Genomic DNA, 25,465 nt, shown 5'->3' with positions numbered 1-25,465 from the left:
CGAGCCGAGTCTGAAAACTATGCTCGGAAAGCTTTATCACTCCTAAAAACACCGGTTTCACTTTCTAAAAATTTCATCCCCCATCTTTGTAAAAAATCATCTCAAATGGCTTCAATCCCCCAAAATTTGTTCATAGCTCAAATCGAAAATCAAAAACTCTATTCTCCCCAAATCTTTCCTGTATCGCTCATAGCTCCAATGCCCAAATCGATGTTCTCAAAAACCCCCAAATCACAAATCGTGAATCTTTCCAATCCCTAACCCCTTCTACCAAACCCCAAATATCAGATCTTTTCTCTCTCGCAGAAACTCGCTTTCGCCATTACGATGGTCACGACGGTTGAAAATCTCTAGATTCGTTAACAATGAAGGTCTCACCACTGCAAAGGTTCACGCAAGGTTGATTTTCACTATTTTGTTCATTTAATATTTGTTTAGTGTCATGAATTTAGGTTTTAGAATCTTATGGTTAACAATTTCAATTTTAAAATCTCAGTCTCACGCAAGGTTCAATTTCAATTTTATTTCAACAAATTTTATTAGTGCATGAATCTTATGGTTTTAGTTCTTTGTTCTTAATTCTCAATGTGTAATGGATTTGGGTTTCAGAATCTAGCATTCTTTTTGTACAGTTTTAATAATTTATTATTGAACTTGTATGAACAATTGTAGCTTAAGAAGACATCATGCTTTCTTTTTTATTATGAAAACTTGACAATCATTGAAGAAATTTTTAGTCTTTTTAGTCTTTTTTTTTTAATCGAAACTTCGGTAACATAGATGTGTTGATTTTGATTTTTCACTGGAATCTTGGAAACCAAGTTGTGGCTTACCTTATAATATCACATGTAGCTTACAAAATCTGTGAAGATGATGTGTGACATTGCATGAATAAAATATTCTCCAAATCTTTAATTAGCAAGGTCATACTCATAAACCAAAATCATCCCTCTTTGATTTTTTTTTTCTTTTTCAAATGATGATTAGGTACACGGTAAAAGAAAGTAGAATTTCTCTATTCCATTTGTGTGAACTCAGGTTTCCTGTTTTACAGCTTATTGATTGATTGAGTTGTGTGGTGAGTAGGGTTGTTCATTGTTTAGTTACCGTAGAACACTGAGCTGAAACAAACTAAGCCTAAAATTAGTTTGTATGAACCATACCGATATGTTTCATTTTTATCATGAACTGAACTGAACTTTTTTATGGTTTGGTTCACTTGGTTCCAGTGTTTCTAAACCAAACCATTTTTATCATGAAAAATATGACACCATAAGACGATGAGAACCACAAAAGAATTGAAAATAATAAAAAGATGAAGGCTTTCAAGCTTCCAAATCTTGCCCGACCCCTTGTCGAATCCTCTTCTGCCACTAAGATATGATGTTGGTTGCAGATTGTGCAGACCAACCAGAGTTACTCAAAGGTTGGTGGTTTCCTATGATTTGGCATGTTGAGATTCAGTGTTCTGATACAAATCAGGTTTGTTTCCTCCAACTCTTTGTGTTATTTATCTGTATATGGTATACTGATTCGAGTAGGAATGTTGTGTGTAGTGAGCTGTTTTTTTTTTTTTTTTTTTTTTTTATCTTCTTGAATTTTTGATGTATCCTTCTACACCTACTCTCCTAGTTTTGCACCTATAGTTTCATTATGGCAAGTGACAGGATCAAAATGTCTTGTGTTTTTTGGGAGATAATTTGTTTAATCCTGTAATTTTTATTTTGACGTTTATATTTTCTTTTGCATTTCCATGTTTCACATATGGATATGTTACCTACTTTGTTTATTGGAATGAATTTATTTATATGCAGGCAGTGTTCATCATGATTTTTTCTTTATTGAAATATTAAGGTTAAAGTTTCACCTTGTTTGTTACAAATGGTAGATCATACATTCACCGTTATGAATATGGCAATGAAACATACTATAGAAGAAAAATAGATTAATGGTACCATATAGACATTGGGATGCATGAGTTATATAAGAAATTAATTTTATGGTTTAGATATCTAATGTTACCTTGTCAATTAATCTAAGTGTGCATGGGTCTGATTGTTTTGGTTTTTTGTTTTACTGCTCAGTTTGGAGACTACTCATCATGTTTCAATGATCACAATTACCTTGTCAAAAGAAAGAGCTAAGTGCATCCTTCACAAGGTAAGAACTTTTATCTTATTGTATGACATTTGTATCTAAGTTATACTGCTCGTTGCTTTATCTTTTAATAGGCTTATTTATTTTTAACGCAAACTACTTGATCATTAGTTAAGATTGGATATTAACGTTTAGTCTCTCGTTGCTTTGGTTTCTTTTGCGGGCTCAAATTTGTGGAACTGATTGTGTTGAAAATTATATATTTAAGTTGTTAGTTCAACTAGCCCTAAGGATATAGTAGCCATTCCCACAAGTGGGTAAAATTGCATATTCTAATTCTCCTCCTCCTCTTCCGGATTTTGAGTGTCTTCGTGGCATAGCCTATATCTCTATACCCTCTATTTCTTTGCAGGTAGTTCCCTGACGTAGGTTTTGTGTTCCCGCTGCTCGCGGAGAAATTTGCGTCTCTCTCATTGATTTATTTTGTTGCATTGCAGGTAGTTCTATGAACTTAAATTTCGCACCGCAAGAACTCTCCACCTCGCCTTCTGATTTCCTTCAAAGATATGTGGCCACTCTTAAAACAACTTGGTTTTGCACAGCCCTTGTGACACTTCTGTCTTCATAGGTTAGTCCAGTTTCAATTTACCCACTCTGTTATGTACAGCCTTCAATTGTTACAAAATTTATCATAGTTTGGAATCTGCTATACTATTGTGTATGTATGTTTACTTATCATTTTTATGCCATTGACATCTGATACTTCACTTGCATTTAAATAAGGCTAAGCCTTTGAAGTTTGAAGATTTTTATTTGCTATTAATGTAAACCTTTCTTTGAAAGTGGTCTGAAATGAATTAGTGGCATGATGTCTTGCATGAGTGCATCATGGCCTTTCTCCTTGCTTTCCATGACAACATTAATGAAGGAATTCTACATATTAATAAAATAGGTGTGGCTTCTTTAAAATTCTGCATCATATTTCTGATACTTTCCCCTTTGTGATATGTTAAGTGGTTTTGATGACTAATAATTAACATAGCCCTGATATTGTTAGTGCAGAATTGAAAATTTCTTCCTTCCATCTATTAATTGGATCAGTTTGAGAAGCAATAATAGAGAAAGCTGTGAGGACATGGACATGATTAATGCTTAGTACTCAACTCAAATTGCTGATGCAGTGCATGTGGTAATAAATTCTACTCCTCTTATTTACAAGTTATTGGTATCATGTATGTAAAAACATGAGTGGTTAGCAGCTTCTGTTTATGCAGAATGGTTCTTGTTATGTTAGTTTGTGGAATTTGATTTTGTGTGTATGTTATATTGTGTCACATCATATGGTATTTACTTGGTATTAAAATGTTGTCACACCACTAGTTAGCTTGATTGATGTTGATCAAACTTATTGGAGTTGAACTTGAGGAATAAAGAGTATAGGAATTGAATTTGCCTTGGAATTTGGACGAAATTGTTTATTGTGTCCATATTTTGGAATTTTCTATACTCCGTGATTCATTCTACTCTGTTTTATTTTTGTTTCCTTGCGTTTGATTTAAACTTTCTAGAAGGTACCACATATAAATTACATATTCATCTTTAAGTGTTTTGTTGCCGGATGACAACAACAATTGCAATTGAAGATGTGAGAAGAGGTCAAAATATTGCGAGCTTTGAACGGGCACAACAATTTGGTAAAATTTTACGATGCATTTGAAGACCAAGAAAATGTCTACATTGTAATGGAGTAAGTTTGAGGGCGTTTGTTTCCTTTTCAATTTTGATTTTCGTAGTGCTTTGCAAATCCTAGTTAAGAAATGTATGTACGTATCTAATTTTTGGTAATATTATTTTGAATGATTACCCACTAGTGTATTGGTTTTTCAATGTTTAAACTATGTACTTTATCTATTGTTTCGATTGTTACTCTTGAAAGAATTATATGAATGAGATTTTAATATTTTTAGTTATATATTTCTGTATTTTAAGTATTTAATAATATATTTATTTAAATTGGCAACAAAAACTGCCCCATTCAATTTTATTTTTTTTTTAAAAAAAATTAACATTTGCGACTGTTGGTGAAGGGTCGCAAGCCCCCTTTTTTTTTTAAAAAAAAAGCTTAACATCTGCGACTGTTTTGAAGGGTCGCAAGCCCTTTTAAATTAAACTAAAGCGCTCCTTTGCGACGGTTGGCAACTGTCGCAGCACGTGTTGCGGCAGTTGGAGTGGCTGTTCTACGAAGGGTCGCAAATGACTGTTGCGACCCCAACATTAGCGCCTGTTGGGGAACAGTCGCAAATGTACATTTGCGACCCTTCTAACAGTCGCAATCGTCAATTTTAAAGGTCGCAAAACGCATTTTTTCTTGTAGTGAAAGGAGTACTATTGATAAAACACATACCTCGGATGAGATTATCAGGATGCTCCACCTCTTCCGCATTCAATGCAAACACCTTCCCCGCCGCCTTCTTCGGCTTGGTACACTTAGTACTGATATGCCCTTTCTCACCACAATTGTAGCAAGTGATCTCCTTCTTGCACTCTGCATCCTTGTGACCTGCTTCCCCACACTTGTCGCACTTCTCACCACTCTTGCAATCATTAGCAAAATGACCCAATGTGCCACACTTGTAGCACCTCACCTCAGCAACATTCACCTTAGAGCCTCCACCAGATTCTCTCTTCTTGCCTTTGTCTTTGTTGTACGGCTTCCCAAATCTATGCCCCTTTCCTTTCTTCTCATTCTGAGCCTTGTAGTGATTAACCTTAGCCCTTCCAGCATCATCAAACATACGACACTTATGCACCAAAGTATCGAAATCACGGATCTCCTGAATACACATGTACTGATAGATGTCGGGCCTCAAACCGCTCTCAAACTTCACACACTTGGAAACCATAGCATCCTCCGCATTGATGTACGGACAAAACCTCGAAAGCTCCTCAAACTTCGCCGCATACTCAGCCACCGAACGGTCCTCTTGCTTCAAGTTCAAGAATTCCACTTCCTTCTTGGTCCTCAAATCCTCAGGAAAGTACTTCCTCAAAAACTCAGTCTTGAACCTAGTCCAAGTCACAGCTCCACCAGCCTCAAGCCTTCCCTTAGCATTGGTCCACCAATACTCAGCCTCCTCTGCAAGCATATGAGTAGCCAACCTGACCTTCTGGTCCTCACTAGTCACCATAGCACGGAAGATCCTCTCCATGGCTTGCACCCAACTCTGCGCTCCATCCGGGTCATATCTACCCTTGAACGTCGGCGGACTGTTTCGCAAGAAACGATCCAACCTTCGCTCCTCAGCCTCACCAGGATCACGATGACCCACTGCCGCTTGCTCATTAGCCTGAGCCAACACCTGAGCCATCGAAGCCAAAGCCTGAGCAATCGCCGCATCATCTCTACCACCAGCCATCTCACTTCTACACAAAACCAACCAACAGGTAAGAACAACAGCACAACAACACAAGGACAAGTACCGAAGGCAACTCATTACCATTCGCATACTAACAGGGTAAATCAACAAACACTAGTCTACTAGTCTGGACAAGACTGACCACGGCTCTGATACCAACTTGTAACACCCTATTTCTAATAAGCGGTAAAACGCGCGAATATACTAACATATTCTAGAAATAGATGCTACGTCTTCGAATACCCCACAATTCATACATGCATAAAGATCATGTTACACAACATAGCAGCGTAACAACATATAATTCATAACCATATCTGGATCTTCAAACTAAATACAAATGTATCCTTCAAATCTCAAATAACAGAATATCTCAACAACTCCAAAATACAAAGTCAAATAAACAACATGCAAAGACTATCCTAGATCAGAGCCCTAATCTAGACACTTGCATGAAAAAGAGGAACTCCACTCCTCGGCATCAACAAGCACAACTAAGCATCCTGCACTCCATCTACCTGATGAGTGTCACGAAGCCGTCGGAAACGAATTATGAATAATGTTGGTGGAAATGGTGAAAAGACTAAAAAAATGAAGAAATGGAATGGATAGACAGGGACGCCACACTTTCTAATCCAAGAAAGTGATAAGTCTATGGATGCGAGGATCGCCACAAGAAAAGAAATTCTTGATAAGATCAAGGATGGTTCAATCCAGAACCACAAAGAAGCAAAGCTTCACAACACACAAAGTGTATTTTTTTACTCAAAATTCTACATATCTTATTTCATAATAAAACTTACAATTTATAGAGCTCTTGCATGAACTCAAAGTACACTAATAAATTAAAATATACCTAATATTAATCTAAAGAAAATAAATAAATGGCTGATTAGCCTTACATTTATTTATTAAAAATAGAAAGAACTAAACAAAAGCACACGTAGCATTTTATTAGGAGTTTCTGTAGTGCTTTCCAATCCAAAGATCCAGCCAAGCAACACCAATGAATAGCCAAAATTGATTAGTCTTAAAATGTTGAATGCTGGTTGCTTCAAAATTCCATAACCGCTAGTTTATATTTGCCTTCTATATATTCAAATGAATTCAACCATTAATATATCAGCTGCATCAATTTAATGTGAGTTGAAATCATGCCAATTACAATTCAAAACCGTTGAAGAGCTAGTAAACATCATATGCCAATAACGAGCCATTCCTTCATCTCCATAATTGTGAATTTCATCCCAGCCCAATATCAACGGCACGTGTATACTACATCCACTAGAAATTCCATAGTGTAATTGAGTACTATGTAATTATATCAAATATTATGTGATTCAAAGAACCATATGCTGCCCAAAAACTAAAATCATGAAACAAAATATCAGGACAAATTTATTGTAGGATAATTTTTTTTATAAGTTTCCTTCCACATGCTTAATGAACTCATGATCTCATCATTCTCCCTCTCTTCAAAAGGATTTGACCTCAAATCCAAACTTGCATACAATGGGACTGAATTATGTAAAAATGATTTTCCTTTTTTCTCTCTCCCTGTTTTTTTATGTTTACCTCCTTCATTTATCTCACACTTTTCCTTCTCCTCTACTTCTTTCTTCTCATTTTCTTTTCTTTCTATTTCTTTTCTTTCTTGCTCATATTTTTCTCTCAATTTCTTTTGATCTTCTCTCACCTCACTAGGACACAATGGTGCAAGAATAACCTTTTTGCCATGATGAACAAAAGAATATTTATTTGAATATCCATCATGATTAGTTTTTCTATCAAATTGCCAAGGCCTCCCAAACAATAAGTGACTAGCCTCCATTGGTATTACATCACACAAAACAACATCCTCATATTTTCCAATTCTAAAACAAACCTCCACTTGTTTATTAACTATCATTTCTAAAGTTTCTTTAAGCCATTGGAGTTTGTAAAGTTTAGGATGAGGTTTTGTGTCCAAATTAAGTTTAGACACCAATCGAGTACTAGCAAAATTACTGCAACTCCCACCATCAATAATTAAAGCACATACCTTTCCTTGCACTAGACATCTTGTTTGGAAAAGATTTTCTCTTTGAGTTGTATCCTCCTCCTTGACTTGATTTCCACGCATTCTCCTTACCATGAGAAGCTCTCTCATATATGATTCTGGAGGCATTTTTTTCTTTCTAATACTTCATAAAGAAAATGAAAAGGAATTGCAATGATAACATAGAAAATGAAGATGATGATGATTTCAAAATTGAAACAAAAATTGTCCCAAACGAAACCGTGCTCTGAATACCAAATGATGAGTGTCACGAAGCCGTCGGAAACGAATTATGAATAATGTTGGTGGAAATGGTGAAAAGACTAAAAAAATGAAGAAATGGAATGGATAGACAGGGACGCCACACTTTCTAATCCAAGAAAGTGATAAGTCTATGGATGTGAGGATCGCCACAAGAAAAGAAATTCTTGATAAGACCAAGGATGGTTCAATCCAGAACCACAAAGAAGCAAAGCTTCACAACACACAAAGTGTATTTTTTTACTCAAAATTCTACATATCTTATTTCATAATAAAACTTACAATTTATAGAGCTCTTGCATGAACTCAAAGGACACTAATAAATTAAAATATACCTAATATTAATCTAAAGAAAATAAATAAATGGCTGATTAGCCTTACATTTATTTATTAAAAATAGAAAGAACTAAACAAAAGCACACGTAACATTTTATTAGGAGTTTCTGTAGTGCTTTCCAATCCAAAGATCCAGCCAAGCAACACCAATGAATAGCCAAAATTGATTAGTCTTAAAATGTTGAATGCTGGTTGCTTCAAAATTCCATAACCGCTAGTTTATATTTGCCTTCTATATATTCAAATGAATTCAACCATTAATATATCAGCTGCATCAATTTAATGTGAGTTGAAATCATGCCAATTACAATTCAAAACCGTTGAAGAGCTAGTAAACATCATATGCCAATAACGAGCCATTCCTTCATCTCCATAATTGTGAATTTCATCCCAGCCCAATATCAACGGCACGTGTATACTACATCCACTAGAAATTCCATAGTGTAATTGAGTACTATGTAATTATATCAAATATTATGTGATTCAAAGAACCATATGCTGCCCAAAAACTAAAATCATGAAACAAAATATCAGGACAAATTTATTGTAGGATAATTTTTTTTATAAGTTTCCTTCCACATGCTTAATGAACTCATGATCTCATCATTCTCCCTCTCTTCAAAAGGATTTGACCTCAAATCCAAACTTGCATACAATGGGACTGAATTATGTAAAAATGATTTTCCTTTTTTCTCTCTCCCTGTTTTTTTATGTTTACCTCCTTCATTTATCTCACACTTTTCCTTCTCCTCTACTTCTTTCTTCTCATTTTCTTTTCTTTCTATTTCTTTTCTTTCTTGCTCATATTTTTCTCTCAATTTCTTTTGATCTTCTCTCACCTCACTAGGACACAATGGTGCAAGAATAACCTTTTTGCCATGATGAACAAAAGAATATTTATTTGAATATCCATCATGATTAGTTTTTCTATCAAATTGCCAAGGCCTCCCAAACAATAAGTGACTAGCCTCCATTGGTATTACATCACACAAAACAACATCCTCATATTTTCCAATTCTAAAACAAACCTCCACTTGTTTATTAACTATCATTTCTAAAGTTTCTTTAAGCCATTGGAGTTTGTAAAGTTTAGGATGAGGTTTTGTGTCCAAATTAAGTTTAGACACCAATCGAGTACTAGCAAAATTACTGCAACTCCCACCATCAATAATTAAAGCACATACCTTTCCTTGCACTAGACATCTTGTTTGGAAAAGATTTTCTCTTTGAGTTGTATCCTCCTCCTTGACTTGATTTCCACGCATTCTCCTTACCATGAGAAGCTCTCTCATATATGATTCTGGAGGCATTTTTTTCTTTCTAATACTTCATAAAGAAAATGAAAAGGAATTGCAATGATAACATAGAAAATGAAGATGATGATGATTTCAAAATTGAAACAAAAATTGTCCCAAACGAAACCGTGCTCTGAATACCAAATGATGAGTGTCACGAAGCCGTCGGAAACGAATTATGAATAATGTTGGTGGAAATGGTGAAAAGACTAAAAAAATGAAGAAATGGAATGGATAGACAGGGACGCCACACTTTCTAATCCAAGAAAGTGATAAGTCTATGGATGTGAGGATCGCCACAAGAAAAGAAATTCTTGATAAGACCAAGGATGGTTCAATCCAGAACCACAAAGAAGCAAAGCTTCACAACACACAAAGTGTATTTTTTTACTCAAAATTCTACATATCTTATTTCATAATAAAACTTACAATTTATAGAGCTCTTGCATGAACTCAAAGGACACTAATAAATTAAAATATACCTAATATTAATCTAAAGAAAATAAATAAATGGCTGATTAGCCTTACATTTATTTATTAAAAATAGAAAGAACTAAACAAAAGCACACGTAGCATTTTATTAGGAGTTTCTGTAGTGCTTTCCAATCCAAAGATCCAGCCAAGCAACACCAATGAATAGCCAAAATTGATTAGTCTTAAAATGTTGAATGCTGGTTGCTTCAAAATTCCATAACCGCTAGTTTATATTTGCCTTCTATATATTCAAATGAATTCAACCATTAATATATCAGCTGCATCAATTTAATGTGAGTTGAAATCATGCCAATTACAATTCAAAACCGTTGAAGAGCTAGTAAACATCATATGCCAATAACGAGCCATTCCTTCATCTCCATAATTGTGAATTTCATCCCAGCCCAATATCAACGGCACGTGTATACTACATCCACTAGAAATTCCATAGTGTAATTGAGTACTATGTAATTATATCAAATATTATGTGATTCAAAGAACCATATGCTGCCCAAAAACTAAAATCATGAAACAAAATATCAGGACAAATTTATTGTAGGATAATTTTTTTTATAAGTTTCCTTCCACATGCTTAATGAACTCATGATCTCATCACTACCCGTCCATACGGAAAGGTAGGTGGTAAACCACTGAGGGTTAGCATTACATCATCATAATCCATATAAGATTAACAAGAACTTTGAAGATGAAAGATATAATCAAGGGTAAAGAATGACATTCCATACATAATTCCACAATATTCACAACATATAAATATTCCAAGGTCATTCAATATCATCATACCAAGTTCATGTCCACAAGTGTATCATACACATATCACAACTTCACCTTGTCAATCAACAATTAACAATTAACACTTCAATCCATAATTACAATTAGCAAATCAATCACCAAACACATCTCAATGCAAATCGATTCACCAACAGTTTATGCAATGGCTCTAGACTCATCTAGATGCATGTGGTACCAAAACACCTCAAGGTCGTCACCTTCGATGCAACAAAAACATCGTAATCACCTCCATTGGATATAAAATCCACCACCATCAGTCATGTATGCATGAACATATGACTCAACTACAAATGCATATGTTCACACAAACAATAATCACCTCACCATCACCAATACTTGTATATATGCAATCATTAACAATTCACCATCACATATTATATATACAATCACCAACCACATCCAAAAATCACACAACATGTAGTTGTCACATAATTACACCACCAATCATCTCCACATAACATATAATAACTCTCCATAAGGGATTCACAATCCAATGATTCTCAAAAGTCATCCTTAGTCAAGTTCGTCTCTCAAAATCACAACATTAAATTAATTGAACATTTGAGTCAAAACCAAGTAAACAAGCTCAATTGCCTATGCCTTGTATTCTCACAATTCACATATGTGTGTAGTAGAGGTTACATAAGCATTTCATCGGCCACACATGAAGAATTCCCAAAAATCACGAAGTTCGTCTCTTGGCATCATTTTGCAAAACCAATTCATTTCCAAAATAAAACCAAGTTAGACCCAAGCTATGATACTCTTAGAAGCTTACTTATAAATTGATTGAATAAGGTTAGGTGTTTGGAATCCATTGGTATGCTAAAAAGTACACAAAAATACGAAAAAACAAGGTTTTGGGATTCTGCAGAACTGACACGGTCGCGTGGTCAGGACACACGGTCGTGTGATCCCTTACAGGGGACTCTGACACGGTCGTGTCATCCAGACACACGGTCGTGTCATTCCACCAGTACAGCAAAAATGAAATTTTACGTTTTCGTGCATAAAATCTTGTTTTCGAATCCGATTTCAGTTCCGTTTTCACCAATGCATTCCTAACACTTAGACCATACAAACCACACTTGAAAACTTGACATTTCAACATTAAAACAACTTAATCAAACTCATCCCAAAATGACTTATTTTGTAAAAGCTCTTAAAAACAACTTTTACTTAAAAACCCATTTTCTTCCCAAAATGATTTCTCTCCAAAACCAAGTGATTAAAACAGAAAATCATACCATTCTAATCATTCTAACAATCTTCTTAATTCATTCAACATCATCAAAATCAAACTTCTTCATTATCTACCCATTTTCACCAAAAATTGCAAAATCACCACAATTCAATCACAACAATACTTTCATCAACACCCAAAGCATAAATCCAACAACCACATGTACCAAATCAATAACAACAACTAATGAACATGAATTCATGCACAATTTAACACCACAACTTCATTTTTCAACAAATTTGCTCAAGAACACAATATACCCATATTTTTACATTTCAACATGTTAATTCACATACTAACACACAATTATCCCACAAATCATGTTATCAAACATAACAACAACAATTATGCACGAATTTACAACAATTAGATTCAATTCATCAATTTCATAAAATGGGTAGAAATGAAAAGTTATGAATTATGGTTGAATTCTAACCCTCTTACCTCTAGCACCAAGATTCTCTAACCCCTAGATAATGAATCCCCTCTTCAAGCTCTAACCCTTGTTCTTGTTGTTGCTTCTAGTCTCTATCTCTTCTCTTCCCAAATGAAATGAAATGATAATGTTTGTAAAACCTAGTTTTACCAACAACTAGAGTTTATATACTAGCTCTACTCAATTGGGCTTATTTCTTAAACCTTAATGGGCCTAACCCATTTCTATTCTAACACTCAAAATGTCACCACTCACTTAATGGTAATTAAAATAATTACTACCCTCTCTCTAGTAACTAGGTAAAATAATAATAACTCTCACTAAACACTAAAAATAACTTTCTGCAAAATTACAAAATTGCCACTGCCCTCAAAATGACCAAAATGCCCCTAAGTCCAAAATGACTAAAATACCCTTCTAACACCGAACTCTACGAATCCTAACCAAAAATACACACAGAGGCAAACAATCACACATGACCACATATAACACACATAAATAATAAATAAAATAAATCTAGCGAAAAACGGGTTGTTACAGACGGTACCTTTGGGACCCATGCTATGGGTCACGCTATGTCAAGAAAACTGTTAAGAGCCGGCTATTACTGAATAACCATGGAGCGTGACTGCCACAGACATGCCAAAAGATGCCACAAATGTCAAATCTATGCTGACAAGATTCATGTGCCTCCACATGCCCTCAATGTTATATCTTCCCCATGGCCTTTCTCTATGTGGGGCATTGACATGATCGGAAGAATTGAACCAAAAGCTTCTAATGGACATCGTTTCATTCTGGTGGCAATTGATTATTTCACCAAGTGAGTTGAAGCTGCTTCCTATGCAAATGTAACCAAGCAAGTGGTAGTAAAGTTTATCAAGAATAACATCATCTGCCGATACGGTGTTCCTAACAAAATCATTACTGACAATGGTTCCAATCTGAACAATAGCATGATGCAAGCTTTATGTGAAGAATTCAAGATTGAGCATCACAACTCTTCTCCTTATAGACCTCAGATGAATGGTGCAGTTGAGGCCGCTAACAAGAATATCAAGAAGATTGTTCAGAAGATGGTCACTACTTACAAAGACTGGCATGAGATGCTACCCTTTGCCTTGCATGGTTACCGTACTACAGTACGCAGTTCAACCGGGGCAACACCTTTTTCTCTGGTATATGGCATGGAAGCAGTTCTCCCTCTGGAAGTGGAGATTCCATCTCTTCGAGTGATCATGGAAGCAAAACTAACTGAGGCTGAATGATGTCAAAGTCGGTATGACCAGTTGAATTTGATCGAAGAGAAACGTATGGATGCTATGGCTTATGGACAGTTGTATCAAGTGCGAATGAAGAATGTGTTTGACAAGAAAGTCCGACCTCGTGAATTCAAGGAGGGCGAACTTGTATTGAAAAGAAGGATAAGTCAGCAACCCGACCCAAGGGGCAAGTAGACACCTAACTATGAAGGTCCTTATGTTGTCAAGAAGGCTTTCTCTGGTGGTGCTTTGATCCTTACACACATGGATGGTGTTGAACTTCCGAATCATGTCAATGCCGATATAGTCAAGAAATACTTTGTCTAAAAAGAAAAGAACAGCGTGGTAGGTCGAAAACCCGAAAGGGCGGCCTAGGCAAAAATGCGCTTCCCGGTGGATCGAAAACCCGAAAGGGCAATCCAGGCAAAAATTAGGGACAAGAAAAATGAATATAAAAAGCTCGCTGAGATTGTACGCAACTCAGGCAAGAATGAGCGTCTCGATGAGCCGAAAACCCGAAAGGGCGGTTCATGCAAAAATGAGATTGATAATAAAAGACAAGTAACTATATCTGGCAAATCACCATAACCCGTGGGGCATCTGCAACTGTCAATGATCATCTTCATCAGAAGCTTCTGTACTTGTGAATTCAAAATTTCTATGAAATATAGCGGTCATCGTGTTCAATGTACCACCAACCAATAAAATTACCATTTTCCAAGCTTTGTAAATCTGTGGGGTTATGCCTTTGGCTGACTTTCACTCTTCTACATCAATTTGAGCCTGTGCTGTTGTTTGAAACTCTACTTTCTTTCTACTTTCAATGCTATATACAAAATATTTTCTTTCTATTTGATAATGTCAATGTCTGAAACAAACATTTTTGAAAATTGAAAAAAATCTTCTCCAGCTATTTTGAAAACGAACCTGAGCAATAGGGTACATTCCAGTGAAACATGCATGAATAAATGAGTGTCAATGTCTATTTCAATACATGTTACAAGCAAGTTGTTCCCCAGGATGGTCTGTGGTCAATGGTAAGAATGAAAAAACAGAACGAAAGTAAAAAATGTTGAAAATGACAATGAAAATGAAAAGCTTGCTAAGTCGAAAACCCGAAAGGGCAGCTTAGGCAAAAATGAGCACCCCACTGATTGACAACCTATGAAGGCAATTCAGGCAAAAATGGGGCAATGAAAAGAATTTATTCCCGGTGAATCGAAAACCTGAAAGGGCGGTTCAGGCAAAAATGGGATTGGAAAAATGAAAGAATGAAAAATAATATGAAAAGCATTGACCACAGATGCGAACATCCAATGTTTACCCGGCACTGACACGCCTAGCAACGACGACCTGTATCAAAGAATCTTCCGAGGTCCCTCCTCTACAGGTTTTTATTGCCCTCAGCCATGGTTTTGATACGTCTCTCAACGACGGTCTATCCAAAGAGGATTCCTGTGCGTACATGTTATAGCACGCGCCACTACGTGCCCAATCTTCCAATGTTTTCTCTGTGAAACTTCTATGTCAAACTACAAACCAATCATGCATTTTAAACATTCATACATACATAATCATGCATTTTATGTGCTCATACATTTAATGATCTTGTTAAACCATACATACATGTTGCATTTCCAATCTCCACTTTCAATTCAGTTCAATCTCAACTTTCAATTCAACTCAATTTCAATTTCCAATTCAACTCAATCTTAACTCTCCTATTCAATGTCGACGTCTCTGTTAAACTCCCAATTCAACTCCATGTCTATGTCTATGTTTGTATCTCTGATAGTTTTCGACTTCCAATGTCTCTTTCAATATCAAACTTCCAACTCAATTCAATGTTAATTCACTCTCAATTCGCTCTTGGGCCAACAATAATGGTCATGTCTATCTTCAAATCAAGTCAATATCAACTTGCTCTCAATTTGTATCTTTTCAAATCAAACTTCCAATTTATATCTTGCTATATGTCTTGTTATTGGTCAAGTGGCTAGTTCGCTCCAAAGAACAGCTTGTACCTGCTTACATGCCTATGTTTCCGGTCAAACGACGAGTTAGATCCAAAGAACAGTTTATACCTACCTATCAGTTTGTGTTTTCAATCAAGCGACAAGTTCGATCCAAAGAACAGCTTGTATCTACTTATATGTCTATGTTTCCGGTCAAGTAGCAAGTTCGATCCAAAGAACAGCTTGTACCTGTTTTATACCTCTATTCTCAGTCAAGCAGCAAGTTCGATCCAAAGAACAACTTGTACTCACCTTCTGTTTGTATTGTGTGGTCAAGTGGCTAGTTCGGTCCAAAGAACAGCTTGTACCTATCTTTTGTCCCCTGGTTTGGCTACCCTGTCAATGTCTACCTAAATCCCCAGTGATATGACATGCTCTGTAGACTCCGGTTGCTTGTCTTGCATTCATAATTAAAATGTTGCAGGGCATTCATGTTTTTGAAAATGCGAGAAGCGTATTTTTATGTCCAAAAAAAGTGCAAATGTTAATATTTAAGTATCTTCGTCCAGTCAAATCAAAGACTTCGTCTCTTGACCCTCCGGACAAAGAAACTTAAATAGGGGCAGCTGTTATACCCTAATTTTGGACCTAAAAATACTTGCTCAGAATGTCTTTCCATCTTTAATATATGTCTATTACTCTTGGAAGATTGCCAATTTGCTATTGTTTTACACTGATATTTTACCCTGCTTTATCTTCCAATTTTGCCTCAAAAATCTTTTCAAACTGTGAGTTTGTCTATGTCTTCTTACATTTAAAACCATCCAAATGTTTTTCTTGCATGTCAAGTCCTTTTGAAGTTGTCTCTGATCAATTTCTGCACTTCATTTCAATATTATTTGCAAAATTCATAACAAAGGGGTATTTTAGTCATTTCATGTGTCCAACTTCATTTTAATCCCTGAAAATTGTCCTTGAGTCATTTCAAGTTGTTTGTATAAGTCCTTGATTTAATTCATGTCAAAATCCCTTTTAAAAAAATTGCATCTGAGACATTTTGAGTCAGTTTATCCTCAAGGGCATTTTAGTCATTTCCAGTGTCAAAACTCTGTTTGATCTCTAAAAATTGTCTCTGAGTCTTTTTTTTTGTTGTACAAGCCTTTGTTTCAATTCCATGTCAAAAAACCATTTTAAAATTACATTTGAGTCATTTCGAGTCATTTTAGTCCCTAGGGGCATTTTGGTCATTTCACACGAAATTTTGGCAGAGAGAGCTTACTTTGAAGTACCTCATTTATGTAGTGGGTTCGTTTTAGTCCATTTTGTATTTTTTTAATCGTTTCACTTTACGTTTTTTCCAATTTTATTTCAATTTTATCATTAATTGCATTTCAGTCCTTCAAGTTTTAAAAATTGCACTTAGGTCCTTTTCTTCCATTTCATTTTTTCTTTCAAAGACTTTTTCAATTTTACATTTTAGTCCTTTAAGTCAAACTTTTGTTTTTAGTCTTTTCTTTTTATTTACAGTTTGCTCCTCAAGTTTTAGTCAATTGCAGAATAGTCCTTTTTTGCAAAATTGCAGATTAGTCCCAAAGTCTTAAAAATTGCAGGAAGGTCCTCAAGTCAATTTTAAGCTAAGGCCGAGTTTGTTAAGGTCCAATCCAGGTGTCAACGTCCTATTGGAGCATCAGAACACATGGCAGCCTATATAAGGCCATTTAATCATTGCAACAGGATCATCATCAATCACAGTTCGCCAACTCAACAAACACGTTTCACCCATTCTCTCTCCTCTAACAGAATCAAAAACCACTTTTCATCAAGAACATGATGAAGCTCATGAAGAACTTCATCATCTAACAAACCCTAACCGTTTCCAGATTCACCAAAACCAACACAAATCAACAAATTCATCATCAAAAACACAAAATCAATGCAAATTTCCAAAGATCGAAGCCAAAAACGTTCAATTCAACAAAATCTTTTCGAATTTAGCGAAAGTTCTCAGTGATTACTTGCGTAATCTTCATCACTGAACTTTCTACCTTGCAATTCAAGCGTGAATTCGTCAAATCACGACGAATTCAACACGATCGCAAGGAAAATGTTGAGAGAAAGAAGAAGAGAAGTTGAATTCGAAGTGAATTAGAGGAGAAGAAGGAGAACAACAACGAAGCACTTACCAGAAGCTCAGAGAAGGTTCGCGAAGGTTCTCTTCGTCTTCTCACTCAAATCTCCATTCAAATCCAGGTAAACTCACGAAACCTTCTCGTTTTCGTTTTAAATCATCATCGAAGGTTCGTAAATGTAAATAAACGGTGAAACGAAGTAGGTTAACAAATTCCAGAACTTGTTCTTTCGAAAAAGATTGAAAAAGATTGAAAAAGATAAGAAACCGAAACATCAAATGTAGATTTACAGAGTTTCACCGTTTATTTCTCAAATCTAAGTTCATATTTGAAATCAGCATGAAAAATAGGTTAGTTTAGGGTTTAGATCCATATAGATCGGAGAAGATTAGGGTTCCGTCACCGGAATCTTCACCGGCGGTGGTCAAGTCCGCCGGAGAAGACGACAGAGTTTTAGAGAAAAGGGAGAGAAGTCTGAGACATAGAGAGAGAAACGAATGGGAGAAATGAAGTGGACCGGTCCACAAACCTTTATATAAGCAGGTGAACCGGTCTGATTCAGTCTTGGTTCACTTGGCCTTGCATCCTGTCCATTAGATCTAGGGTTTGATCCAAGTGGATCAATCCAACGGCCTCTGTTGCTTCCCTGTGGATCCAGGATCCACCTTCCCTTTGGGCCTGGGCTTTGGTTTGGGTTTCTTGCGTTTTCCTTTGATTTTTTGCTATTTCAACACTGTTTCTTGCTGTTTGCACCTCTATGTGTTCAAAACTTTGATAAAAAAATTCCTAAAAATTTTCTACATGTTCTTGACATTTTCTTGACATTTTTGTGATATTTTTATGTGTTAAAACTTGAGGGAAAATATATGTGGTATTTCTTGCTAAATTGTTTACTATTTTTGTTAAAATTTGTGAAGTTTTGCATGTTCTTGAGTCTAAAAATCCTTTAAAATTCTAAAAAATTTCATGTATGTTTCTTGTTAGTTTTGTGATATTTTTGTGATGATTTTGCATATTAAAAATTGATAAAAAATAATGTGATGCTTTTCTTGCTATTTTGTGATGTTTTATATTAAAAATTTGTGAAAAGTGCATGTTCTTGATCCCTAATCATGATACATGATATTGATTTGTGAAGTGTGAATTTGTAATGAATTTCTTGCTGTTTTGAAGGGTTTTTTTACTGCATGTGAATATATTGTATGTGTTTGCTTGTTTTACAAGTCATGTGAATGTTTGTTTGTGAAAATAAAGTGACAAGTATGTCTAAAATATATCATGATTCTTGACTTGCATGTGTTCTTATAATTCTCATATCATTGATTATAATAAAGCCTTTAGAAAATTGTCATGATGTGAGGATTATAGGTCATATAATTGCTTTGATGTTATGGTAAACTTTAGGCATATTTTGCTACTTTTAGGTTAAGAGTCTTGTTATCTTTTGTCAAGTTTTTTTAGTGTTTCTTGTGCTTTTAATTTCCATTCTATCATGTCTTATGCTACTAACCACTTCACTTCATGTTTCATACATTCCATAAGCATCTCATCCTCCATCTTATATTCTTAGTCTTTATTTTCTTACACTTTAAAATTCATGCAAAAGTTAGAATGTAAAGCCTAGGGATTTTGTACTTTACTTTATGCTTTTAAATTCTTGCAAGACCATAGCATGTATCTAGGCCAATGATGTAAAGGACAATGGACTCTAATGATGTACACTGACACAAGCACCGACACATGCACACACATCACATGGATACTTTAGATGTATGCTTAGGAAATGTATGCTTAGATGTATGTTTAGGAACTTTGAAACTTAGAAAAATTCTCTTTTCAAAAAATATGAACAATATCACTCAAATCATTTTTCCAAATAAACATTGGGATCAAAATCCCATTGTATTTTCCCTTTATTTTCTTAAACAAAAACTTTAATGAATTCTAATATTACTTAGACTTCTTTTGCAAAATAACTAATTCAACCTCATATTTTCACAATCTTATGCCCTTGAGGCCTCTCTCTCTCATTCTTCAAAATTACATTTTCAAAATTAAAATCAACCAACAAAAACAAAAACATTCCTTGTGGAAGAGAACTACGGTGGATTTGATCCCTTAAAAGGGTACGTAGGCAAAGAACCAATATTCCTTCAATTCAAGTAAAATAAAAATTCAAACATCTTCTTCTCCCTCCAGTTCTTCACATAGTAGAACCTTAGGTGTAAATATCATTTTTCCAAATAGCATTTAAAAATAAAGCGCGCGCGTAGAAAGTAAAGACGGTTCCTATAGGATACTATAGTCGTTATGGGTGCCTAACACCTTCCCGTAGCGAAAACAACTCCCGGACCTCGATTCTCAAGGGTTTTTCTTATTTTTCCCTTCCCAAGAAAAAATGAGATATCAAAGGTTAAAAAGGTTCAAACGTAATCAATGTTTGACACCCGAAAAACCAAGATAAAACAGTGCTATGTCCAGAAGCTACTGGAACTTGGACGCTTAAGCGTGCTCAGGACGCTTAAGCGAGCAACACCCAGTTCAGCAACTTTTGATTTTTCGTTTCGTGCACTTGGGGACCAATCCGAGCTTTCTAAAATGTTTCTTTTGACTTGTTTAATCTCTGTTTATACACTTAAACCTACTGGAACACCGTTTGAATCGAATTGGACTTGATTTTGAGAATTGAACTTAACTTTTGAAAAATGGTCCAAGAACGTTGATTTTTCCGAAACTCGTTTTTCTCTTGGAGTTGGAGTAGGGTTAAGGTCGTATACTGATTATATACTTTCTAAAAATGGTTGTGATTGGTTTCATCAAGTCTTAACTTGTTTTGCTTTGATAATGGATTTTCTTGAAAAACGATAAAGAGAGACGAACTTTGTGATTCTCATAATTTCGTCTTATTTCGTCTCACTTATATGTGGCCTAGAGGTATACTTAGTTGAGGCATTGGATCTTGTTTACTTGGTTTTGGTTTGATTGCTTCAATTATTGTAAAATTGTGGAATGATAGATGAATTTTGTTGAAAATGGTTTTAAGAGCCGATTGCCTTATAAATCCTTTATGCATAGTTGGATATGATTGTAAGAAGATGTATGAATGGTTGTTAGGTGATGAATATGGTGTTTGTCATCATGTGTTGCATTTTCTTCTTTACTTGGATTGTAAGGAATTGTATGGAGTTGTTAAACTATATGATATAGTTGAATGTTGATTATAACAGTCGATTTATAGTCGTTGAATTGTTGTGAACATATGCATAGTGGATTGAGTCATATGCTCATGCATCATATGTCGTGTCGGATGTTATATCCATATTGCCGTTGACTATAACCCTTGATAATGATGTTTTGTTGCATCATGGGTGACGACCTTGAGGAGATTTGGTACCACATGCATGTATGCGTCGAGTATAGGTGCATATCACATTGACATGAGTCATGATTGCTGCCGTTGTATGAAGAATGATGATAATAAGTGTAGGATGACTATATTATGATGATGATTTTTTATGTATGGATTGTAATTACTTGACGATGCAATGAGGTGTTAATCATGAAGATGGGGTATGATGAGTAAAACCGTATGCGCACGGTTTACCGATGTAGTAATAAAAAGATATCGTTCCAACAGGGAGTTGTTCAATTCAATTAACCTTTAGAGAATGATTAGAAGAGGATTCAGTTGAAAAGGGTTTGATTTTTAATTGAAGAAAATAATAATAAAAAGAGCCTTGGGATTATTGGTTCATCATAATAACGAATCCTTCACAAACAAACCCTAAACCTATAACTTTATATTTGATCTACATTCTAAAGACAAGTTTCTCTTTAGTGTATCAAATCTTCTCTCGAATTCAGTGAGTGTGTTCCTCTAACAATCAAGCCTATTCTCATGGTTGATTGTTATTAGAATCCTTGAAGAACAAAACTTTATGTGTCTCAAGGTTTGCTAGAATATTATCATGTTTCGCAATCCTTGTCTAATTTCACTTGTTCCAATATCAAAGCTCCGCGCTCGCTTTATGAATTGATATTTGAGATGATGAATTAACAATTACTAAACCATCCGCATTCGCTTCTTAGTTTGGTAATTGTTAATTCATTATAAAAACGGTGAAATTAGATTAGAAAGTAGATTTATATAAAATTAGGGTTTATGGTTTAGTTTGATTAGGATTATGTCATTTAGACTTATCCAACAATCCCAAGACAAGAAGAGTCTACTCACTCACGTTCATTGTAGACATAGAAGAGAAGAAGAAGAAGAAGAAGAAGAAGAAGAAGAAGAAGAAGAAGAAGAAGAAGAAGAAGAAGAAGAACATAAAAGTAAATAACAATAAAATAAAGGTGAACTTTTATTCCAAGAACAAAAGATGAATGTTAATGATAGCTAGCTACTCTATTTATAGTTATACTGTCAACTTATAACCTAAGCAACTATTCACTAGACTGTTCCACAAGAAACAACGGGCTTTTTGGTCAAAACAGGCAGCTAATTCTTGAAGCAAAAGCAGCAAAAGTGGCTCTGGAGGGTGGTACGGCCTGGCCAATTGTTGGCACTGCCCGTGCCAAGCTTCTGACTTTGGGGGATCATATTTTTGTCTTCAATCTTCGTATTTTTCACCCGAATCAGCTCCTAGTCCTCTTTCTTTTGCTCCAAGACTCAACCTATCAAACATTCGTTCCTGAAATATAATAATATGCAATTGAAGTAAAATAGCTCAAAAGGAAATAATACTTAAATAAAATAAACTTAAATCTAAATAAAATGAAACTAAATATTATATAAAAATTACTAATTATTGACTCATCAAACTCCCCCACACTTGAATCTTTGCTTGTCCTCAAGCAAAAGGCATAGACATAGCAGCAACAAAAGATTAACATATGACAATTCAATTAAAAACTTATGTCTCCTCCAAGGCTTCAATTCAAACGTACACTAATCACAAACTTAAGCATTTCTTGTAATCTTTATTCAACCCAACAATCAAGTTTCAAGTGAGTGTGTGTGTGTGTGTGTGTGTAGTTCAACCCTTTTCTTGCTCCTGTATAAGATAGATATTATGAGGAACAGATTCTAATCTTAGCACTAAACCAACCGAGAAAAGTCCTTTCTTCATTTCATATAAGAGAGATGGGAATTAGCTAGATTTATTTGACAATTTAAATGCCTTGGGGGCTGCAGATTGCTTAAGGGATACCATATTCTCATAGGAAGTCAGCGAGGGGGTGTCCTTTCCTCCTAGATTCAATGATCACCTAAGTAGTGCTGCAAGATTTATAAGTTAAAAGACACCATCTTCACGTAGGAAGTCAGCGAGGGGGTATCCTTTCCTCCATGTGTTAATGATGCCTCCTCTTTTAGAAGGATTATTGGAAGCTACTTAGTTATTAGAGAAACATCACCTTCACGTAGGAAGTCAGCGAGGGGGTATCCTTTCCTCCATGATCCAGTGATGCTGCTTTATAAATATATTTGCTTCCGCCCCATTTTGATTTATCTTTTTATTCCGCACAGAAACTTATACTACTTTTACTCTGAAGATTTTTATGGGTCAATGTACCACTAAAATTTGAACGTGTTCCTTAAAATACCAATTCATACACTTACTCAATGGATGCAACTTGTGCTTTTTTCATTGGAGAATTTATTCACAATAAAACAAGATGTGGGTATATCAAGAATAATTAAAACACAAGAATTCACTTTCATGTACAAGAAATAACCTATTTAGGAGAAGACAACAAAATATTTATGTCATAATTTTCAATAAAAACAAGCTACTTAATCATGCCTTTCGCAATAAAAACAAAACAAAAGAATAAAGTTCAAGGGAGTTTGGAACACGACGACTCTAGACACTTTATTAGGCTCCCCCCACACTTAGGAGAAGCACTGTCCTCAATGATTCAAAATAAAAGAAAAGAGAAGAAGGAGAGAAGAGTAAAGGAAGAGGAGAGCTCACAATTTGTCGATGAAACGAAAAAGTTGAACTCTGGGGGTCCTTCAGGTCGGCACGGCCGTGACACTATAGGCACGGGCCGTGCCATCTTTCTGCCACTTTCATGTTCATTTAAGTTTCATATAGGCACGGCTGTGCCACTACAGGCACGGGCCGTGCCATCTTTCTGGCTGGACATCTTCAACTTTTCTTGCCTTTTCTCATCATGGTTGGACAATTACCTATAAAACAAAGGGAAATAACAGGAAACAAATACAACTATTAAATCCGTGGGTTGCCTCCCACGAAGCGCTCTTTTACCATCACTAGCTTAACAAAAAGGGAGGAAATAGATCCTCAAGGAGGCTCTTTGAGGGTCAAGACAGTCTCTTCTTCAACAGCTTCACCTGCATTGTAAATCTTTAATCTTTGGCCATTAACCTTGAATGGTCCAGTCTTTTCTGAAAAAATTTCAATTGTCCCGTAAGCGTACATCTTGCGAACTTTGAATGGACCAGACCACCTTGACCTTAACTTACCTGGAAAAAGGTTCAACCTAGAGTTAAAGAGCAGCACAAGATCACCACGCTTGAATTCCCTTTTGAGGATATGTTTGTCATGCCAATTTTTAGTTCTTTCTTTGTTAATACGGGCATTCTCATAGGCATCTATCCTAAGTTCTTCTAACTCACTTAATTGAAGTTTTCTTTTTTGACCAGCTAAATTTGGGTCCAAGTTGAGGTTCCTTATTGCCCAATAAGCTTTGTGCTCAAGTTCAACCGGAAGATGATAAGATTTTCCATAAATAAGTTTAAAAGGAGTCATTCCAATGGGAGTCTTGTAGGCCGTCTGATAAGCCCAAAGAGCATCGTCGAGCTTACTTGACCAATCTTTCCTAGAGTTAGAAAATGTTTTTTCAAGAATGGCTTTTATTTGTCTATTTGAGACCTCAACTTGTCCACTAGTTTGTGGTTGATAGGGTGTTGCAATTTTGTGTTTCACTCCATACCTTTGTAAAAGTTTATCAAAATGTTTAGAAATGAAGTGAGACCCTCCATCGCTTATTACAACCCTTGGCACTCCAACCTTGGAAAGATAATTTTTTTGAACAATTTCATGACTACATGTGCATCATTAGTGGGGGGAGGCAATGGCCTTCACCCATTTGGACACATAGTCAACCATCACCAATATGTATTTATTTCCAAAAGAAGAGGGAAATGGTCCCATGAAGTCAACACCCCATACATCGAAAATTTCTACTTCAAGGATGTTGTTCAAAGGCATTTCATTTCTCTTAGTAATATTACCGGTGCGTTGACATTTGTCACATTTAGAAACAAAGAGATGCACATCTTTAAAAAGTGATGGCCACTAGAAACCAGATTGAAGAATTTTGAGAGAAGTCTTTTGAGTATTGATGTGGCCACCTTAGGAAGAGGAGTGACAATGGTGTAGAATACTACTTACCTCGTTTTCAGGAATGCACCTTCTGAAAATTCCATCCGAGCCTCTTTTGAAGAGGTAAGACTCATCCCAAAAGTAGTGTATAAGATCATGGAAGAACTTCTTCTTTTATTGGTAGCTCAAATCAGGTGGTGGTACTCCTGCTGCAAGAAAATTAACAAAATCTGCATACCAAGGTGCGTTAGTTTATGCCAATAAGAAGAGTTGGTCATCCGGGAAGGAGTCATCCAAAGGCAACTCATCCTCATTGGTTTCCCTAAGACGGGACAAGTGATCAGCTACAACATTTTTC

The 25,465-nt window shown here is 35.6% G+C and overlaps 1 protein-coding gene and 1 long non-coding RNA gene across 4 annotated transcripts; one reads left to right on the top strand and one right to left on the bottom strand.

Annotated features, from left to right (window-relative positions):
* The first annotated feature begins 22 nt into the window (after positions 1-22).
* LOC146922123 (uncharacterized) lies at positions 23-4,069 on the top strand. Of its 3 annotated transcripts, XR_015012378.1 has the most exons (7): positions 29-399; positions 1,397-1,482; positions 2,085-2,160; positions 2,595-2,725; positions 2,941-3,049; positions 3,160-3,286; positions 3,741-4,069. It is a non-coding gene; the product is annotated as an uncharacterized LOC146922123 (long non-coding RNA). The 3 variants fall into 3 exon arrangements; XR_015012376.1 differs by lacking the exon at positions 2,941-3,049 and having other exon boundaries at positions 23-399; XR_015012377.1 differs by lacking the exon at positions 2,941-3,049 and having other exon boundaries at positions 23-399; positions 3,702-4,069.
* A 19,994-nt stretch (positions 4,070-24,063) lies between these two features.
* Positions 24,064-25,265, bottom strand: LOC146922122 (uncharacterized). Its single transcript, XM_085711467.1, has 2 exons — positions 25,177-25,265; positions 24,064-24,601 (listed from the first exon to the last, which is right to left on the bottom strand). Exons 1-2 carry the CDS (start codon positions 25,263-25,265, stop codon positions 24,064-24,066), a joined length of 627 nt encoding a protein of 208 aa, XP_085567593.1.
* Positions 25,266-25,465: the final 200 nt, after the last annotated feature.

This window comes from Medicago sativa, chromosome 5, assembly GCF_051527215.1.
Source record: "Medicago sativa cultivar Bolivia chromosome 5, Bolivia_mono, whole genome shotgun sequence".
Taxonomy (NCBI): domain Eukaryota; kingdom Viridiplantae; phylum Streptophyta; class Magnoliopsida; order Fabales; family Fabaceae; genus Medicago; species Medicago sativa.
Note: the sequence above shows the minus strand (reverse complement) of the source record. Positions and strands in the feature narration are given on the sequence as shown.

What these genes read in the sequence shown, in the direction of transcription:
- LOC146922122 (XM_085711467.1), bottom strand. Translation starts at nt 25,265, where the DNA reads ATGATCTTATACACTACTTTTGGGATGAGTCTTACCTCTTCAAAAGAG. An exon ending in GGTGCATTCCTGAAAACGAG is followed by an intron (nt 24,602 to 25,176) that starts GTAAGTAGTATT and finishes TTCTAACTCTAG; the next exon opens with GAAAGATTGGTCAAGTAAGC.